The 19,183-nt window shown below is 49.1% G+C and overlaps 1 protein-coding gene across 2 annotated transcripts in view; it reads left to right on the forward strand.

Moving 5' to 3' along the window:
• The first annotated feature begins 7,231 nt into the window (after positions 1–7,231).
• The window catches only part of PXDC1 (PX domain containing 1), a 257,082-nt gene continuing 245,130 nt past the window's right edge, over positions 7,232–19,183 (forward strand). The window contains exon 1 of one of the 2 annotated variants that reach the window (XM_069613504.1): positions 7,232–9,111. In XM_069613504.1, the coding sequence (XP_069469605.1) occupies positions 8,856–9,111 (256 nt within the window). In that variant the 5' untranslated portion in view covers positions 7,232–8,855. The remainder of the gene's footprint in view (positions 9,112–19,183) is intronic. The other variant, XM_069613505.1, reaches the window with a different exon arrangement.

Consider the following 19,183-nt stretch of genomic DNA (forward strand, 5'->3'; position numbering starts at 1 on the left):
GCGTACTAATGAATGACTCTAAGGGGCTGATGAGTGCATACTAATATTGAATGCGGGGAAAGCATGAGTGCATAGCATAGAGCGGATGAGTGTGCAGAGCTTGTGAGTGCAGGGAGCTGGTGAGTGCCTGGTGAGTGCCGGGAGTGGGAGAATGGGTGACAGCGCACGGTGGGCGAACGCGAAGTACAGGCGCAGACAGGGTGCATGCGAGGGGCAGACAGGAGTGCATGCGTAGGGCAGTCAGGAGCACGCGGAGCGGACTGGAATGCATGAATGCATCGAGCAGATCGAAGTGTGTTGCACTGACGGGGACGCATGGAATGAATAAAAGTCCATAGAACCGACAGAAGCGCATAGAACTGCGCGACGTACATAGTATGATCTGGAATGCAGAGAAAGTATGAAAGAGCATATAACCCATCATATCACACCCCATGCTTACTCTCTTCTTAACACCACCACTCAACTAGAACACAGAGATACTATGACACCATTCGGTATAACTGTTCTCATACCAACACCTCCCGCTCACTCCCCATCACTCTAAGTAAACACTGCTGGTTACACACCCCCCAGCCAGGCGTTCTCCTCAGGCCTAACGCAGCCACAGTCGGTCTGGATAAATCCTGCCAGAACGAACACATACCCCTGACCTCAACCACCACACCTACCGCTACTAAGCAGCTATTTAACGAATACCGCACCAGCTGCACACATACCCGGTGCGCACACGCTCCGTTGACTCTCCCTACTCTCTCTACTGACCTGAACTTCGGTTCCCAAGGGCGTTCAACCTACCAGCGCCTTCAGACCATACCAATGGTATATAAGGCGCTATATAAGTGCAAAATAACATAACATAACATAACCTAAACAAATGGAAGCAGCCACGAATGCAAGAGGTTAGAGGAATTCCAGCATTCGGTGACCAACTTCAAGAACACAGCTTTAAGGGCGACCACTGTATTGAACGGCAAGCACACAGCCTAAAGCTCACCGACAGTTTAAATGCTCCTGTTTTTTGCTAACCGGCCCCCTGCAACTGTCTTCCAGCATACGGAACAAGTCTTCCCGCAGGCCAGGCTTCGCTACCAGCCAACTGTTTGAAGCACAGGCTTTTTGAGCCTTCCCGCTATCAGAGCCCCACGCTGTTTGGCGTTTAACATCGAAGAGCGCATTTGATTACCCGTGCGCCTGAGAAGTAGCTAAGGATGCATTGTTCGTCCACATGACCTGACTAAAAGCACAACGTACAGCGAGTGCAATAGTCCGACAGCATGCCACAGTTGCTAAACGTATGCCTGCATTATTTACCCATAGAGACCGATAACGCCCCCACACATCAGGACGACAGTGAAGATGCGATAGCATCCCGCCCTACGCCGACTTCCAGATAGCTGTTAACGTCGACGGCGGCGTACCCACTTATGCGGGTAAGTCCATTCCAGACATGGTAAAATCTATAGACTGTCTCACGTTACTGCACAATGTCAATAAGAGACATTGAGTTCAGTTGTACAACCAATATGAAATGGCTCAAGGGTTTTTTGGTACTCGACCCCCCGAGCAAAACAAATAGACAATCCATCAATGATTTAACTCTAGTGCACAGATCATGTTGGTAATATGAGAACATTACACCGACATATGGGTATAATAAGGGTTTTGAAACCGACAAAATCAAAACCATTGTTTTAACTCCACCACCATATAAGTTAAGATGCCCTGGCCTAGGTAAGAGTCAGTTGTGCCCAGCTCAGAAGTGTGAAACAGAATGACCCCCTGTCATGAGTTCCAGTTTAGCAAATCACTGCAATTTAGATGCAACAGCACAGTTACATTTATTTTATTTGTGTGTGAGGTAGATTAACACTCGAGAACATAGGGCACATTGATACCAATGTTTGTTCTGTTTCAGGTGAGGACACTGTAACCTGCAAAAGGGAGGACCACAGCACGGACAAAAATCCAATAGCATTTCACCACTAATAATAAGTGTGATTTCTGCCCTCTTAAACACATGTTTTTCATATAGTCAGTTGTGCCATGTGCAGCAACAAGACAGATAGCCCCTGAAGAATTTCCTGCAGTGTCATTCTAATTTGATGTGGAGGAAAGAAACATGTTGGGACGTATGAGTATGAGTTAATAAGAATGTATGAGTGAGTATGAGTTGTAATAGAATGCTAAATGTGAGTTTTATTTGAGTATTTTGTCTTGCACAGCACTTGACAATTTATTAATATTAGTGTAACAAAAACATTTGTTGTAGTAAACTGTCTTTATGTATTGTTGTGTGCATTGCATAAATCAAACTTTTTTAACGCAGATGTATAAAAATGAAATATGTTTTTTTGTAAGTAAACCATAGGTTTTTGACTAGCTCATTTAAACACCAGTTCAAATAAGGTGCCCCCCCAGTAGGAATGGAACCCCACGTGATAGGGACCGGTACCCCCTGAAACATTTCTTTATCTACAAGCATTGTTGTTGTTAATTAAAGGTTCAGAACGTAACCAAGGGGTTGGTTGCAGTGGCAGGTTTGCCTCCTTCACGCCTCTCACAGTACTATATTACTGCCGAGGGCACACCTTGTTTACTGGGGAACGATCTCCTGAGGAGGTTATCACCTCTGATCGACTATGTAAACAAGGTCCTCTGGACTCAGACAAACCGCCCTCTAAAATAAATAAAAATGAGTGCCAATGATGTGAGCCTGAATGGTACCTTTCACGTAATTGATCAACGTTCTCAGAATGTAGAGTTCCATTTCAAGAATAACCAAGTCCCAGACATCATTGTCATCTCTGTAGGAGAACAAACTGGTGATGGGTACCCTTCTCCATTCTTGAAAATCAACCTTCCTCCCAGTTTCAAGTGGCAATTTACACTGGAAGGGAACACCCTAAAGTTTTACATCAGCCCAAAATCAGAAGAAACATTGAGTCCTGTGAAACCAGACAAGGAAGAACCCACTCAAAGTCTGACAGACATTCCGAAAAAGGGAGAGCAGTGTCTTTGTTCTTTAATCAGTCCAATCTGTTTGTCCAGCTTCCCCAACACAGACCTTTCAGTGGAGGGGTGTCTGAAATCCAAAATTCCCCAAATAATTCAGATTTTCTGTCCGACTTCCCCAACACAGACCAAAGTCGGAGGGAGGGCTGGGGTCTGAAAAACAAACCGCTAAATCACCCTGTGTTTATTTTAAATGAAAAGTGTGGGTGATATCATAATTGCCATATGTATGTGTACCAATCTTGAATTCCTACTGCTAGCCTTTTAAGCCCACCGTTAAATCAAAATTGCACAGCACTACATTTATAATTGTTCTGGTTATTGATCAGTTTAATTATTTCTTGAAGTGAAATTTGTAGAAAGTAAAGAATTGTGATTTGTGTTTTTTTCAACTCACTTTTGTGATTTATTTATGTTAAGAGAGGTTTATTGTGTTGTGCCAACGATAAAGTGGTGTTTGACATTTTCTTTCAAATTTCTATTACTTTTAATTTAAATAAATACCAATATATTTCCTGTACACTGGCCTGGTTCTTGGCTCATTGTTAGCTCTGGGGGGGGGGGGTTCAATGGGCATGATATGAATCCATTAAACAGTTTGTTGCATCACATCTTGAGTGGGCAGGGAAGGAACTCCCTGTGTTAAGGGTGGCTTCTCTGTTAACTGTCACAATAGCAAAGCCATTCTCACACCAGGGCGCTGATCATTAGATCCCTTTAAAGAAAGTCAGCAGTCATAAGAATGTGCAGAGTTAGCGCATCCTGAGAGAAGAGGTGGGCTGAGGGAGGGGTTCGTCACCTTGGTTTCTGTCAGGGCTCTCTTCCTTTTCTTGTCACCTCCATTTCCTGCAGACAAGGTACTGTGTGTCTGATAAGGCAAAGGGCACTTGGTGCAACAGCCTGGATTTGACCTCTTACATGCAGGGGTGGACTGGGCACCAAAAGAGGCCCGGGAAATAATGTTCTCCGTGTCCCCATATTACCCTTTTTCAGCAAGCCCAACGCTTTTCCTATGAGAACATTTTAAAATAGCTTTGGTTGCCGGACAAAAAGGCCCAGGGTGCAGAGGCCTACCTGCAAATCTCCAGGGTTCCCTATAGGCCAATCTACCCCTGCTTACATGAGGCTTGTTTAGCACTAATCCCCTGTTACATATTCCCAATGCAAAGAGAGAGGCACCGCCTCATTCTTTGATTAATCTTTGGACTCTGAAAGAAGGATCCATCTGGAACTCTGTAGGGGTTGCACTCTGTCCCAAAGTCCTCTGCCATAGAGGTGAAGAGAGAAGCTTAAAATGGAGAGGGGTGCTCAGTCTTGCAAACAATCCACAGGAAACAGTGGGGGTGACACTCCTTTTGCACCAGGGTCCTCTATGCTGGCTGTACACTTGAAACAGCATCCTGCTCACTGAAGGTGAAATACACCCTGTAGGTGCCAAGCAATTTCCTGGAGTGAAAGTGCAGAATGAAGGACATGCCTTGTCCCTGGAAACCCTGGAATGGGCTCCTAGCAACCGAGTGAGTCAAGGAACAACTCTGGCTGCTGCTTCCTTCATTGAATCACTTCCTGCACCGACCAGCACATCACCTGCCTGTCCCAAGCTTTTTTGTGCCATGTGCTGTTGCTGCTTGCTCCACGTATTGAACCTAGGCAGCCAGCTCGCCAAACAGGCACTGAGCCACCTCCTCAGAAAGCTCTTGGTAGCCTGGCTCAATGTTGTTGAGCCCCAAAGACAAGAAACAAAAGGTACCCCCTGTACCCGTGGTCCATTTGTTGGGATAATTTTGACTTTTCAGCCCACTTCTCTACAAAAACATATCCTTGTACTATTGCTAAGTATTGTATCTAAACACATCTGCTGATCAACTCAGCATGCCATTTCACAGCAACAGTGCAGCAGATGGGGCAGAACAGTGCTCTGGCAAGACTTAACAAGCAGGTTGAAGTGTGGGTTGCTTGTGTTACCTCTGCTTCCGAATGATATGTTCTGAAATCAAGTTATCACGTGCACGAGCAACCCACCTTTGAACAAACAGACACTATGAGTAGATTGGGCTGGTAAACTGAGTACAGAAACAACCAAAGCCTCACGTACGTTCTGCAGCTGTCCAGACTGGTATATATGTCCTGCAATGTGCAGACATCATTTTTTTCTTAGAGTGAGTAATGTGACCAATCAAAACTGTAGAGCCCTACTTCCATTATTTGCGCAAGAGGATTTCTTACTGAATCACTATAAGAAATGTTTCAAATAAAAAATTGTGGACATTCTTGTGTTCCCATAATGCTCTTTACTTTTATGCAAATGACCAGGATTGGGTTATATGAAGAAATACTGTATTGTGTGACCTGGCCCGCCCCCAAGGCCATTTCCTCCAAGGAGGAGAGGGATCCCACAGTACATTGTTTCAATTTCCAGCACTGCGCACAAGGTTCTGCGTTCTCTGTGTTTCTTTTACACTGATGGGCTTGGAGTATTGCTAGTTTGTTGCATTGCTTGTTTTATTAAGGTTCCTATATTTTTATAGACCCTTGATTGGACATGCTTTTATTTTGGAATCATTGAACTGAAGCTGTTTGGGTTGCTACGGATATCAGCTCTCATGCTTCCTTGAGCTATAGCCAGCCCTTGGCCCAGGATGCCTAAAGAGGCGAAGGAAATATACCTTTCGGGCTGTGCCTGTTTCACCTTTATGACTGGGATCACTGCTGCTTTAGTGCTTGTGTTGGGGCTGAGTAGGCGATATAGCCACTACTCATCCCTGTATACCTACAGAGCATTAGACATTGCGTCGCAATACAGCCGTGTGAGAGCAAACATTTATCTAACTGATTTAGAAATGATTTAGCACAGATAGGCCCCAAGACTTTGGAGTGTCCCCACTTCTTATATCCAGATGTTGCTGAGCCAAGGTCGGTCAATGTCACTGGCCTGCTCCTTTAGGGGCCTCCTGTGAGGAAGCTGGCAATCCTCTCCAGTGCCAAGGAGGTCGTCCATCACGGGTCTTCCTGTGAGAGGAGATACTTGGAAATGTAGGGGGGCCATGTGTGCACAGTGCCCAGGAGTAAGTCCACCCAGACACCATACAAAGAAGAAGTTGTACGACTTCTGCGCCTGGGGGCTACTGGGCACATCAGGGTGATCCTGGGTAAAGAGAGGATGGCATGGACGTGATGGCATCTGGAAGGAAAGCCAGGTGCCAGAGGCGCCTGCAGCCAGCAGAGGACAAGGGAAGAAATGGAGAGACCATCTAGTGAACAGGGCGAGGGGGCCGAGGGGTCTGACAGCAATGAAACTAGGCCCAAGCAGTGGAAATGGGACATACGTCAGCGGGGGTGAAGGGGGAGTCAGCAGGATGAGATAGAAATCGGAGAAGATATTGGAAAGAGATAGTAGCGTGCAAAGAGATAGAAAAGAGACAGACCGCTGTCAGTGAGCAAAGAGACAGGTGACAGTAGGATAAAAGAAGCAAGACGGTTGCAGGGGAGGACATTGCGGGAGAGACGGCTTCCACGCGTTAGGAAAGTGACAGCTGTTGATGGGAGATATAGTGCTGAGACAACTTCAGCGCCGCGATGCCTGAGGGCTGCCTGTGCACTATACACATGTAAATAAATAAATAAATAAATAAATAAATAAATAAATGAGGACATGGGAAAGAGACAGCTATCTTTAAGGACAAAGTTGTAAAGAGAGACAGCCTGAGTCCCCAGAAGGAAACAAAACGGAATGAGACATCTGCTTGGGACAATAGAAATGGGCCAGCACAGGCAAGACAAACCTAGCAGTGTAGATACACACGGCGCTGCCAGTGAAGTCATTCCGCTGGGACAGTGGTCAGTGAGCACGAGCACACGTGGAAGGAGACCGCTGTGTCTGGCATAGCAATGAGACAATATGAACGAGACAGTGGCCAGTGGACGTGTGGGGCCGGGACAGTCAGTGGGAACTCGTGAGAAGGTAGCAGCGAGACAGCAGCAGTTTGTGGTGACATAGGAATGAGACCGCTGTCAGTTAAGCTATTTGGATACACATCCTAGAGGCTGGGGCTGTTCGTTGGAGGGAAGGAAGCGTGAGGCATCCGTCCAGGGGCGTGCAGTGCTCAGGGTGGACCCCCTTTCCCCCTCCTTCCCGTGAGCTCCTCCGCCGAGGGGCGGGCGGGCGGAGGGAGGGAGGGAGGGAGGGTGTGCACAGAGCCCCGGGGGTGGCTGCGGCATGCAGTGCGTGTGACAGCTCCAGAGGTGCTCCGAGCCCGCAGTGACCAGCCTCCGTGCGACCCGCTGTGCGGCTGCTCCTGTCTTAGGGTGGGGAGGAGGCGGGCCCCGATTCCGCTCAGGGTGGAAGTTTTCCTCTCCAAGCAGCAGACGCAGGGTCCGGGCCAGCGAGGAGGGAGAGGAGGAGAAGCAGCAGAGGAGGCGCGGGGGGAGACACGTCGCAAGTCTCCAGCCCTGCCCTGGTCCTTCGGCCACTCACTGCCCCCCTCTTCCCGGGGCAGCAGCAGCAGCACAGCCCGGGATGCTCGTCTACAGATGAGGACGTGGAGACATGCAGAGAGAGAGCCGTGGAACGGCAGCTCGGGGGAGGAAGCCGGCGCGATGGCTGCAACCCGTTAAAAAGTTTCTTCCAGGCGCTCAAGAAAGACAACGGTTTCTGAAGGTGGAGGGGGCCTACTAATAGCCCGGCAACGCAGGGCGTGCCTCTTTGGTGAAGTCCAGCAAGCGGGGTGTGCGCAGGGAGTGCCCCTGAACACACACTCGCAGGAAGACGCCGGAGTTCGGGGGCCCGAGTGCGGAGTTTCCCTCCTCACGGGAAGTTTACTCCCTGCTTAGGGGTTCTGTCTACATGGCAATGAGAGAGGGAGTTGGCGATGCGATACGTTTTGATATTCACTCGCTCACACCCCAGGCGCATTTAAACTCACCCGCTCACTGAAACAGACTAACGTCCACTTTTTCACTCAAACTCACTCAGCTAGCTGACTGACTTAGTCATTTCTCTGTTCCCTCATTTAATCAATATCTCTCCTCATGCGAATGAGTAACTGACTTCTTTCACTTCTCCACTCCACTGACTGACGCACTCAAATTCATCCACCCAATTCCCGATTCACTCACTCATTCATCGTTTCTACACACGCACAAACGCGCGCACTCATTTGCTCACTCCCTAACTCAAGGCTCAATTTACTCAATCCCACGCTCAGTCAGTCACAGAAGCTGTCACCCAACAACCTCACTCACTCACACTCATTCAGCCACCCTGTAACACAATCACAGCCACTATCTCACTCACCCTTCATCTCACTCACCAACTAACTACCCGTTCACACCATCCCACCCACTCAACCCGTCGCATACCCACTCACAGCCACTATCTCACTCACCCGCTATCTCGGTCACCCACTCTCCCAACTCGTGATAGCGTCTACAGGCTGAAGTCCAGAAAGTGAGGAAATAGCGGGTGATATTTGTATGAGCCACTGAGGTCAGGCAAACCAGATTGGATTATTGAGGTGAGCTCCTTTGGAAGAACACCCCCTTTGGGGAGACTCAGTGCCCTACTAGAGGGGCATAGGATGGAACTGTTGGCCAATGTCAATGTCCTGTTGACCTGCGTTGGAGTAAGTTGAATTATAAGTGAGGACGTAGACGAGTCCAGTGGTACATGGGGGTTCCATACAAGAACCAAAATAAAATACCATAGTGCTACTACCAGTAACAAAGAGAGAGCCACCCTCTGGAGAACGCATTTTTGGGATCTGCACACCTGGCCTAGGACAGCGGCATCGCCCCGCGGGGTGGGATGCGTGTGCCCCAGGGCAAGGAGACTGAGGCCTAGCATGGCATCGGCTGTCTTTCAGGGCACCTCCTTGGTCAACATGTTTGTCAGGGACTGCTGGGTGAATGGCATCCGACGGCTCATCATCAACCGCCGCGGCGACGAGGAGGAGTTCTTCGAGATCCGCACCGAGTGGTCGGACCGCAACATCCTCTACCTGCACCGCAGCTACTCGGACCTGGGCAGGCTCTTCCGCCGGCTGCTCGACTCCTTCCCCGAGGACCGCGGCGAGCTGTCGCAGTCCCTGCTCCTCCAAGGTGCGTGATCTTCCTTCTTGGCAGCTTTTATGTTCACGCCCCTTAGCCCCTGGCGTTATTGGGTCAAACCATTACCCGTGGGTCGCAGAATTAAAAGTGGTTTGGCACAACTTTGATTGGGTCACACTGTAATCAATGAGTCACACAATGCAACATTACTATGGTCTTTAATACCTTCAATAGGTTCGTAGACCACGTGTTTGAGCAGCTGCTTTCGATTGGCAGAGAGCAGATTAGTCTTGTAGCTTATATTCAATACCACATCCTGCACCCCTAACCCTCATTCTCTGTCTTACCACTACAAATCTTTTCTGTGCATTTAACCTGTCCCCATCTTTGCCCTGTGCCCTCCACTATTGCCCTTCCTATTTCTCTCTTAGAACAAGGTCTGGATGCCCCAGGCGAGGGTCCAATACACCGAACTATGGACAAGCCTCAGTGCTGTTAGACCACTGTGGTGGTGACTGGTGCATACCACTAAGAGCTTGCTTTGTAAAGGGTCAGAATGTGAACACAGACATGCCTGGCCACAATAGCAAAAACAAGAGGGTCCTGGGAGTCCCTCTGCCGGACATCAGTCGCGGGTATAAGAGCCCTACCCAGATTCCTTAGCTCACGTGTCTGGGGTTGCTGTTGATACTCTTGTTCAGAGGAGAATTGCCTAGCATTTCGGTGCTGGACTGCCCCAGGGCAGGACAAAGACTGATTTATTTCTCCTCTGTGAAAGATAGTGAGTTAAGGAATCTGGGTTAGGCTCTCCCAGGACCGCCCTTGTTAATTTGCCCAGCCACAATAGGAAAGTGGCCACAATAGGAAAGTGGCCACAATCAGGAATTGTTATTTCTTACTTTTTGCCACGAAAGCTTTGAAAAGTACCTGCGAGGACATGCTTACTAAAATGTATGCTAAGTGGTGCAGTATAGGGGCCTGTGGGCCACACACATTGGCCAAAACAGGCAGAGGCACAGTCGGGCACTTCATCAAACTGGCTCACACTGGCACTCAAGAGTCGCTCCCAGATGTGCAGGCTTGAGCCTGGCTTTGTAACTATACCCAGGGACGTCATTTCACCAAAATGCCAGGGGTAGCAGCAGTGACATCGCATGACCCGTGACCTCTGATGACAACGCAGGAAGTGATGTCATTTGACCCCACCTGAAGTGACGTCATGGGAAAAAATAGAACACGACCTTTCACCCCTTTAATGAGGCTAGCAATTATTGTATAGATTTCCACAAAGACACATTATGTGTTAATCCTATTCTTTCTTATTTCGGGTCACTGCTCAAAGTGTTACACTTGTGGAACCCCCTGTTTTTTTTAGGACTCAACAAAAATGCCAGCCAATCCAGCAACAAGTAGCCACATGGCACTGGCCACAGCCCAGGAGCATCAATGTAAAAAATAAAAAAAGAGATTTAAAACAAACATTTTATTTTTAGGGGTAGCAAGTGAGACCACAGGGGTAGCAAGGGAGACCTCAGAGGTCGCAGGTGTGGCCCCTGTCGACCCCCAAATGACGTCCCTGACTATACCTCTAACTAGCACTTGAATGCAGATAAAGGGGGGGCATCTACCTGGCACAGGGGGCTAGGATAAAACCTCACATTCAAGTACACTGAGCAGGATGGATTTGAAAGAGGAAGGGTAATTAAACATACATGTCCACTTTTTATTCAACATGTAATACCAATGTTTAGCAATTTTGGCAAAGAAGCAAAGTGTGACACAGGGCGATTAAGGGATTTGTTCAGGATCACACAGTGCGGTCCAGTGGGAGAAGTCTGGTTCAAAACCCAAGTCTGCCTGTTGCGAAGGCAAACACATAGTGCTAGAACACACACTTAAACACAAATGTAAAACATGACTGCAGCCCCACCTTATTTATTTATTTATTTGAATTTTTAAAGCGCCAAACTGCCCTCGGGCATCGTGGCAAAGTTAAGAAGGCTTACTTAGTTACATAAGTGCATTAGAAGGCATGCATACTTGCATGTTGCTTCAAACAATTCCAATAAGTGCATAACAGTGGTTACATAGATTGGCGGGCTAGTATATGGTGCCAGCCACATCTTACACGGCGGCAGCTACATACAGTCGTGAGGTCAACATTGGTAAGCAAGAGCATGGTGCCAGCCACATGTTTCATGGCAGTAACAACACATATAAGCGTGGTCAGAGTCAGTGGGTATGTGCGTGGTGCCCGGCACAGAATGCAGAGGAGGCAAACTACAACATGAATGCATGGGTAATGTCAACATGGAATAGCATGGGGCCAGTCCCATATTGCAGGGTGGCAATTGCATACTAGTACATTGGTTTAAAATCACCGGGCAGCAACGTGGAGCAAGTCTTGAGATATGGCGGTCAACTACACACACATACTGGGGTGGGATGAGAGAGGGGGTGGCACCAGAGACTAATGGGGGAGTGGGAGTACAGACACACGGGAGGCACCAGAGGGGTGGTGGGGTACAGGCACATTGGAGGCAGTGGAGGGGTTGGGGGGAGTACAGGCACACGGGGGGCAGCGGAGAGGTGTGGGGAGTACAGACACACGGGAGGCAGCAGAGGGGTTGGGGGAGTACAGACACATTGGAGGCAGTGGAGGGGTTGGGGGAGTACAGACACACAGGAGGCAGCGTAGAGGTGGGGGGAGTACAGACACACGGGAGGCAGCCGAGAGGTGGGGGGAGTGCAGACACACGGGAGGCAGTGGAGGGGTCGGGGGAGTACAGCCACATTGGAGGCAGCGGAGGGGTGGGGGAGTACAGACACAGGGGAGGAAGCGGAGGGGTGGGGGGGAGTACAGACACACGGGAGGCAGCAGAGGGGTTGGGGGGAGTACAGAGACATTGGAGGCAGCAGAGGGGGAGTACAGACACATTGGAGAGAGAGAGAAAGAGAGAGGCCAGGGAGAGGTCTGGACATATCTCTTTGTTGGGGAAGGAAAGCCCACCCATTTGCCCCAATGTACCCCTTGAAGAGTGGCCACAGGAAATAATAATGTTTCCGCAGCAGACTGCAGGCAAAATAAATTCCCTCCAGATGAATGCATTGCTTTATTTTTGGCCCACACCTTTATTTATTTTTTCATTTGTAAAGCGCCTAAACCCCAAGGCATCAGGGCTCTACAAAGCAGTCCCCACTTACAACCGATGCAATCCTAGAATGAGGTTCTGTGAAATGGTGCCTTGATGGTGTGTTATTAGTATAATGTCTTTGCCATCTCTTTGGCCATACTCCATGAGCCCAAATAAAAACAACCAAGTCCCAGAAAATGCAGTGGAATATGATATGTGGTGCAGCGCCTGAAAATACAGAACTAAACTGAACTTTGTTGCCCAATCGCAGCCTCGCCTACTTTGAAACGGGTGGCGCGGCAGGCCCCCAGCTCAGCCAATCCGCCTCGAGCTTCTTAGAGAATTCCCCCAGCAGCCTCCTCGATGGATGGGCGGTGGGAAAACACTGTCCATTCCACTCGGCGGAGCTGGGCCCTAGACACTCTCTTTCCAGCATCCTGACATAGGGACAACGGAAGCCTCCTCAGGAAGAGTCAATTCGGCGTGGACACCATAGCTCTCAACCATTTGTCTCGCAAAGGCGGGTGAAATCACCCGATTTTGTTTTTGGCGGGTGAGACGCCCATTGGAATGAATGGGCGTGCAGGAGGGTTGGCGGGTGAGTCAGCCCTTTGCAAGGCGGGTGACACCCGCCAAAAGCGGGTGAGTTGAGAGCTATGGGACACCATGTTCTCGCTCACATGGTGGTCCTCTGTTTACGACCATGGCTCTGTGGAGATCGATAGTCGATAACCATTGGCTACTTTATATGAGCATCCTGTGCCCGGGTGCCAGCCAGTCAGCTTCCTGGGGCCTGGACTGAAGCCTCTGCTGTAAGTTTGCATTCCAGCACAGCTGATTGCCTCCCATGGCCCATGCTCCTTCTCACATTCCCTGCTGTGGCTGCCCGCATGCCAACCCTCATGCTACACACCTCTCCCCGGCGCGCAGGCGTCCTGCGTGCACTTTCCAGATAGCTGCTCTCTTCCCACCCTCCACCTTGTTTCCCCAATGCTGCCATGGGTACCGTGAAAGGACTTGTTTCAGAACCCCTCTTAAATATCCATGGTGGCCATTTTGACCTGGGCTGATCTTGCATTTGGGGGAAGGGCACACCACTGCGCATGCGTGCCCACAAATGGCAACATCTTGTTCTCACATAAACAAACGATCATTTTTATCACCCAGACAAAGGGTCCATGTGCTAATAGCTTTATGCCCCAGGTTCTTGAGTGGATTGGGCATTAATGTTTCTAAGCTCTCGCTGAGGGGGCTAGCCGCCCGCTACTGCCGAAAGCCCGCCTGAGAATGCGGGGGCTACGGCTATATCAGCACACTGGAATGTTGGCAGTTCCATTTTAGATATTGCAGTGGCAGAGGCTAGATTGGCTGGTGTAAGTCTTCCGTCCCAACATTCCAATGTTTATCCTTTGCCTCTCCTTTTTTTAAAAGAACAGTCTAACCTCATCGGGTGGAATGTTCTAGTAGCAATCATGGTCCACAGGTTGTGATGTCCCTTGTCCCTCGTTAAAGTTCCTCGCTTTCCTCGTGTCTATTGACTTGGATCAGAAATTCAGAATGCACAATTATTCCTTAAATACGCCTTTTAGCCTCTATTGTGTCCTGTATGCTGAGAGCTCTGTGGCTTCCCTGCCTCTCCTCCAGGTTCTCTGATTGGCTTGCAATGTTGAGACTGAGGCCCCTCGGCTGAGAGTGAGCTTCAAACTCTGTGTTCCCTGCTCACGGCAATCTCCTGACCCAGATCGACCGGCTTACCTGTGAACAGCGTCAGCATCATTTTGGGGGCTGCCTCTGCCATTGCAGTTAATAACCCTCCCCAAACCCCCAGGCTACAACCAAAAGACCCGAGGCTATATCCCCCAGCCCCTCCTAGCAACCCTGCTTACTGCACCACATGCAGGGACGTTTTCCTGGACCAGCAGCCCACGCCAATACAGAGCAGGGTTACCCGGTGCAGGGCGCAGTTAAGGACGCAGAACTTCAGGCCAAACCAAGCAGTGCAGTCGAAGGCTAAGCCCAGATACAGTTGTGATGTGTTCAGTCCTACAAAAGAATGGTGCAATGAGTGACACACACAGCAGGTCTGTTTACCTTCAGTTCAATTGATTGTCATAACAGGTCTCAGGACGTCGGCTGATTAAATAACGAAAGCTAGGTTTAGTCATTATCAGGCCAACAGGCCAACCAAATGAGAAAGGGGCGCAGCATCATACCAAATAACTTAACACAATATATAATTATTTTTGAATTATTCCCAGTTTGAGCCAGCCAATGACTTTAGTTATTGGCCCTCAACCAACCTTTGGGCCTGAGCTGCAGGCAAGCGTGCGGTACAGTAACTACTGCTATTGATCTGCTCACTGATCAGTAATGACATTCCCATGCAAAAATTCCCTATAAGAGTCTTATGAGTAGCTCATAGGAGGAACTTGTGAGAAACGATTGGGACTTTATTAGAACTTACATGACACCGAAATACTTTTTTAATTCTTATACAATCGTACACGTTTGAAGTAGGATTTATGTAAGATCTTATAAGATTCTGATAAGCTCCTTATAAGAAAATCGATAAGAAATTGCATGGGATCAGCACATGAGTGTGTCATTGCTGACAGCCGCCCTTTCTTCCGTCTCTCTAATGCACTGATTGTCTTTTGTGAGAGAGCTTCAGCTGAGGGCCTGTAGTTATTTAATATATGATCCGAGCAACCCGATTGGCCGATACAGCCTCCACATTCCTCGGAATGTGCTAATGTTTTTGTCAGGTGTCTTTTCAGTAAATGACAGCAATCACCAAAGATCAAGAGCTCCCAGATGTTACAAGGCCCTTATTACGGATGTTTCATGCCTGGGACATCTTTCCTTTATCTGTTTAGTAGGGTTCTGTACTGATATATTTATGGTTGCTGTGCTGCGCCCTGATGCCTGTGGGCTTTCGGGGCGTAACAAGTATATACATAACATAACCTGCATTCTCCTGTCCGAGACGCGGCACCATAATTGCATGGGTCATTCATGGTACCTTTGCACCAGCCTTGAACGAGCAACACTGCTAGCAATGGTGTGCGATTACTGATGATGCTTCTTGGCACAGGGCAAGGTGCCACGCAGCGGGGGCGCGGGTACGCAGGTGCTCCCCACCCGCCCCCCTAGGAAAGGCCAGTTGCGTGAAAGTCCCGATACGTTACAATGGGACTTTTTGTTGTCGTTGCTGCCAGCTCCCCGGTTCCCCGCCGGGAAAACAAAACGTCTACGTCCCTGCTATGCACCACGCCACAGCCGGATAAATCCGGTTCAGAGTGGGAAGTGGGCAGGATGTGGGGAATAGGACTCCACAAGATCCGTGAGGATAGCTCAGGGGCAGCTTGGAAGCAAGACAGTGCAGAGCAACACCGGTTCAAATCCCCTTCCGTTGCTTAGCGACACGTCTCCAGCATTACGGGTGTTATTGTGTAGATAGCAAGTACTGTGCGCACACTAAATTACATCAGAATATAACCTGAGTAGCCCACACGCAATGGTGACCTGAGGGCACCTGGTTATTGTGAGAAGAACTACTGGAAGAGGTTACTTTCGCAGCCTTCTAAATCCAGACGTCAGATATTCTGTGTTTTGGTGACCGTGGCCCCTAGACCCCCTCTGACATATCACTCCTTTTTCATACTTGTCGGACATATCCTACCTGTGTGCAACCTAATGGCCTCGTCTCGGGAGGATAGCTCAGCGGCAAAGTGCTCGCCCTGGAAGCAAGACGTCACACCATAGGTTCGATCCCCGGGTCTGCGCGATATAAATATCATATGATGCAGTGGGGTGTGACGCCAATGCAGTTCTCAACATCGGGGTAATGGCAACTTTCACTCTGCATTCTAGAGTCAATAAGTCTGCCACTTTTCAAATGCCCCACTTGTGAATCTAGTGAGCACACCCCTCCCCGCCCCCAACCAGCTTCGGTTAAAATGGACATATCATGAGGCGCTGTTACAAAATTCCATATTGGGCAGTGAAAAATACTGGTGCGCAAGGGTGTCAGAGCCCAGTCTCAAGAGATTCCTGACTCCCTTTGCCTGGAGTTGTTGTCTTATCTACCCGTGAGTAATAGTCGTTTCTGTACTGCGTCACATGCCGCATGAGCACAGGGACTGCACAGGCACTGATATGCTTGTGACAGGGTTACAAAGGTTTGCAGAGCCCTGGTAGAAACAACAAGAGTGTCCGAGGCCACACTGGACGAGGGCATTGTAATGGGATAGACTCAGTGGCAGGAATAGGTTTGGGCCCTGGACCAAGAAATCCCATTTTCATTTGTATACTGTATATAATTCTTTTGGGATTTCTGTGCGTTGGGAACTGAGCATGTGCACAGCCAAGCTTCACAGGAGAACATGTGGACTTTTTGTCGTGACCCGCTGGTGAGCGGTGCACCCTCTGTGACTTCCATACCGCCAGCGACGGCATGCGGAATTCTCACCCATCGGTTCCTTGATCATTCCCGCGGCAGGGGCGCAGCATCGCCCATATCACCGCCTTCCAGGCGTTATCGGCTCTGCCATGGCTTATGGCAAGTTGGCAGTTTGTGGTGCATCGTGGTAACCAGGCAACCAACGGGGTTTGCAAAGGCAACTTCTGTTGACGCACTACTCGCAGTATCGGGCTGGCCTAGAGGGCAATGCCCGAAGTGGCAGCCCATGATACTGGGAAGGGTCATTTATTTCTTAACAAAATGGACACTTTTCTGGCCAGATTGGGCCAGTTTCATAAGTTACTCTAGTTTTCACCAATGTTACCAATCAAATATGTTTTCAAACACATTATTGGCAACCCCCTTAGATAGTACTCAAAGAGTCCGTTCTGGAAAGTAACAAATTGTAATGTGTGATTGTGGGTCACTTTTTCATTGGTGCCTGGACCGATTTTATACCCGAGTCCAACTGTGACTTGTTCCCAGGTGCATCCTCATCAATTAATTACACGTTTGGCAGCTATTTTGGTATCATGCAAAAAGCTCTGTTTTCTGAAGGGAGAGCCAGTAGGTCAGAGGTTAGAGCATGGCTTTACCACTGGCATGACAATACTCAACCCAGTAGGATGACCTGTACAATGGGAGGAAATAAGCATTTTATTGTAATGCTGTTCTACTCTTATAAAAATATTGTATTATATTTATTTACATTACAAATGGCTCAGCGAGAACCCAGCACCTTTGTTTCACCCAAACAGCATTGCTAGTTCCCAGGTGCACCCTCATCCATTACAATTGTGACCGCCTTGCCATAATTGAAGGGAGCCCCAGTGGCACGGAGGTTAGAGCATGTGTTTACCAGTGCAGGTCCCCTCGTTGGCATGAAAGTAGTCAAACTGGTAAGCTCAGCCGTGCATTGGGCGGACATAGGTAATACGTTTCGTTTTTTAATGCTTTTTTTTACTGATATAAACATATTGTTTTATCTTTATTCTCATTGCAAATGACTCAAAGAGAGAAACAGGAATCTTTGTGTTTCCCAGCCGGCGTCGCTAGTTCCCGACGCAGCTTCGTCCATTACACCTGTGACTGCCATGTCATAATGCACAACGCTCTGCTCTTTGCCGCAAGACCCAGTGGCTCAGAGGTTAGAGCACGCAGGATCACACTGGCCTATAGGACATTGCCAGAAAGTGCCAGCTCATGATTCTGTCATGGGACGGTCACTGTTTGGACAGACTGGACACATTTTTGGCCAGAGTAGGCAAGTTACAAACGCTTCCCCGCTGGCTTTAACCAATGTTACTATGCAAATATGTTTTCAAATGCATTATTTGCAACATGTTTTACCAAAACAACCGCCTTGGATACTACTCAGTCTGCTTGGATAGTAATGAATTGTTGTACGGTGTGATTGCCGGCCACTTTTTCATTGGTGCCTGGAACAATTTTATGTCCCAGTCCGACCCTGGCAACTAGTACACAATTTCTAAATCTGGCACACTGGACAATTGATGCAGGGTTGTTGGGTGCGGGTGATCAAAAGACAATGTGCAAAAAAAGTTTCTCTCCCCTCCGAGCTCCTCATGAGAACATGTTCTCCCCTCCATGCTCCTCGTGAGAAATAGTGTTCTCCCCTCCACGCCCCTCGTGAGAACATGTTCTCCCCTCCACGCTGCTCATCAGAACATGTTCTCCCTTCCACGCTCCTCTCCACGCTCCTCGTGAGAACATGTTCTCCCCTCCACGCTCCTCATCAGAACATGTTCTCCCCTCCACGCTCCTCGTGAGAACATGTTCTCCCCTCCACGCTCCTCATCAGAACATGTTCTCCCCTCCACGCTCCTCGTGAGAACAAGTTCTCCCCTCCACGCTCCTCATCAGAACATGTTCTCCCCTCCATGCTCCTCTCCACGCTCCTCGTGAGAACATGTTCTCCCCTCCACGCTCCTCGTGAGAACATGTTCTCCCTCCACGCTCCTCGTGAGAACATGTTCTCCCCTCCACGTTCCTCGTGAGAACATGTTCTCCCCTCCAAGCTCCTCTCCACGCTCCTCGTGAGAACATATCTCCCCTCCAAGCTCCTCGTGAGAACATGTTCTCCCCTCCACGCTCCTCGTGAGAACATGTTCTCCCCTCCAAGCTCCTCTCCACGCTCCTCGTGAGAACATATCTCCCCTCCAAGCTCCTCGTGAGAACATGTTCTCCCCTCCACGCTCCTCGTGATAACATGTTCTCCCCTCCACGCTCCTCGTGAGAACATGTTCTCCCCTCCACGCTCCTCATCAGAACATGTTCTCCCCTCCACGCTCCTCTCCACGCTCCTCGTGAGAACATATTCTCCCCTCCAAGCTCCTCGTGAGAACATGTTCTCCCCTCCACGCTCCTCATCAGAACATGTTCTCCCCTCCACGCTCCTCTCCACGCTCCTCGTGAGAACATATTCTCCCCTCCAAGCTCCTCGTGAGAACATGTTCTCCCCTCCACGCTCCTCATGCGAACATGTTTTCTTGCTGTTCAGCATCAA

This window comes from Ambystoma mexicanum, chromosome 5p (assembly GCF_040938575.1).
Source record: "Ambystoma mexicanum isolate Mex_15411 chromosome 5p, UKY_AmexF1_1, whole genome shotgun sequence".
Lineage (NCBI taxonomy): Eukaryota > Metazoa > Chordata > Amphibia > Caudata > Ambystomatidae > Ambystoma > Ambystoma mexicanum.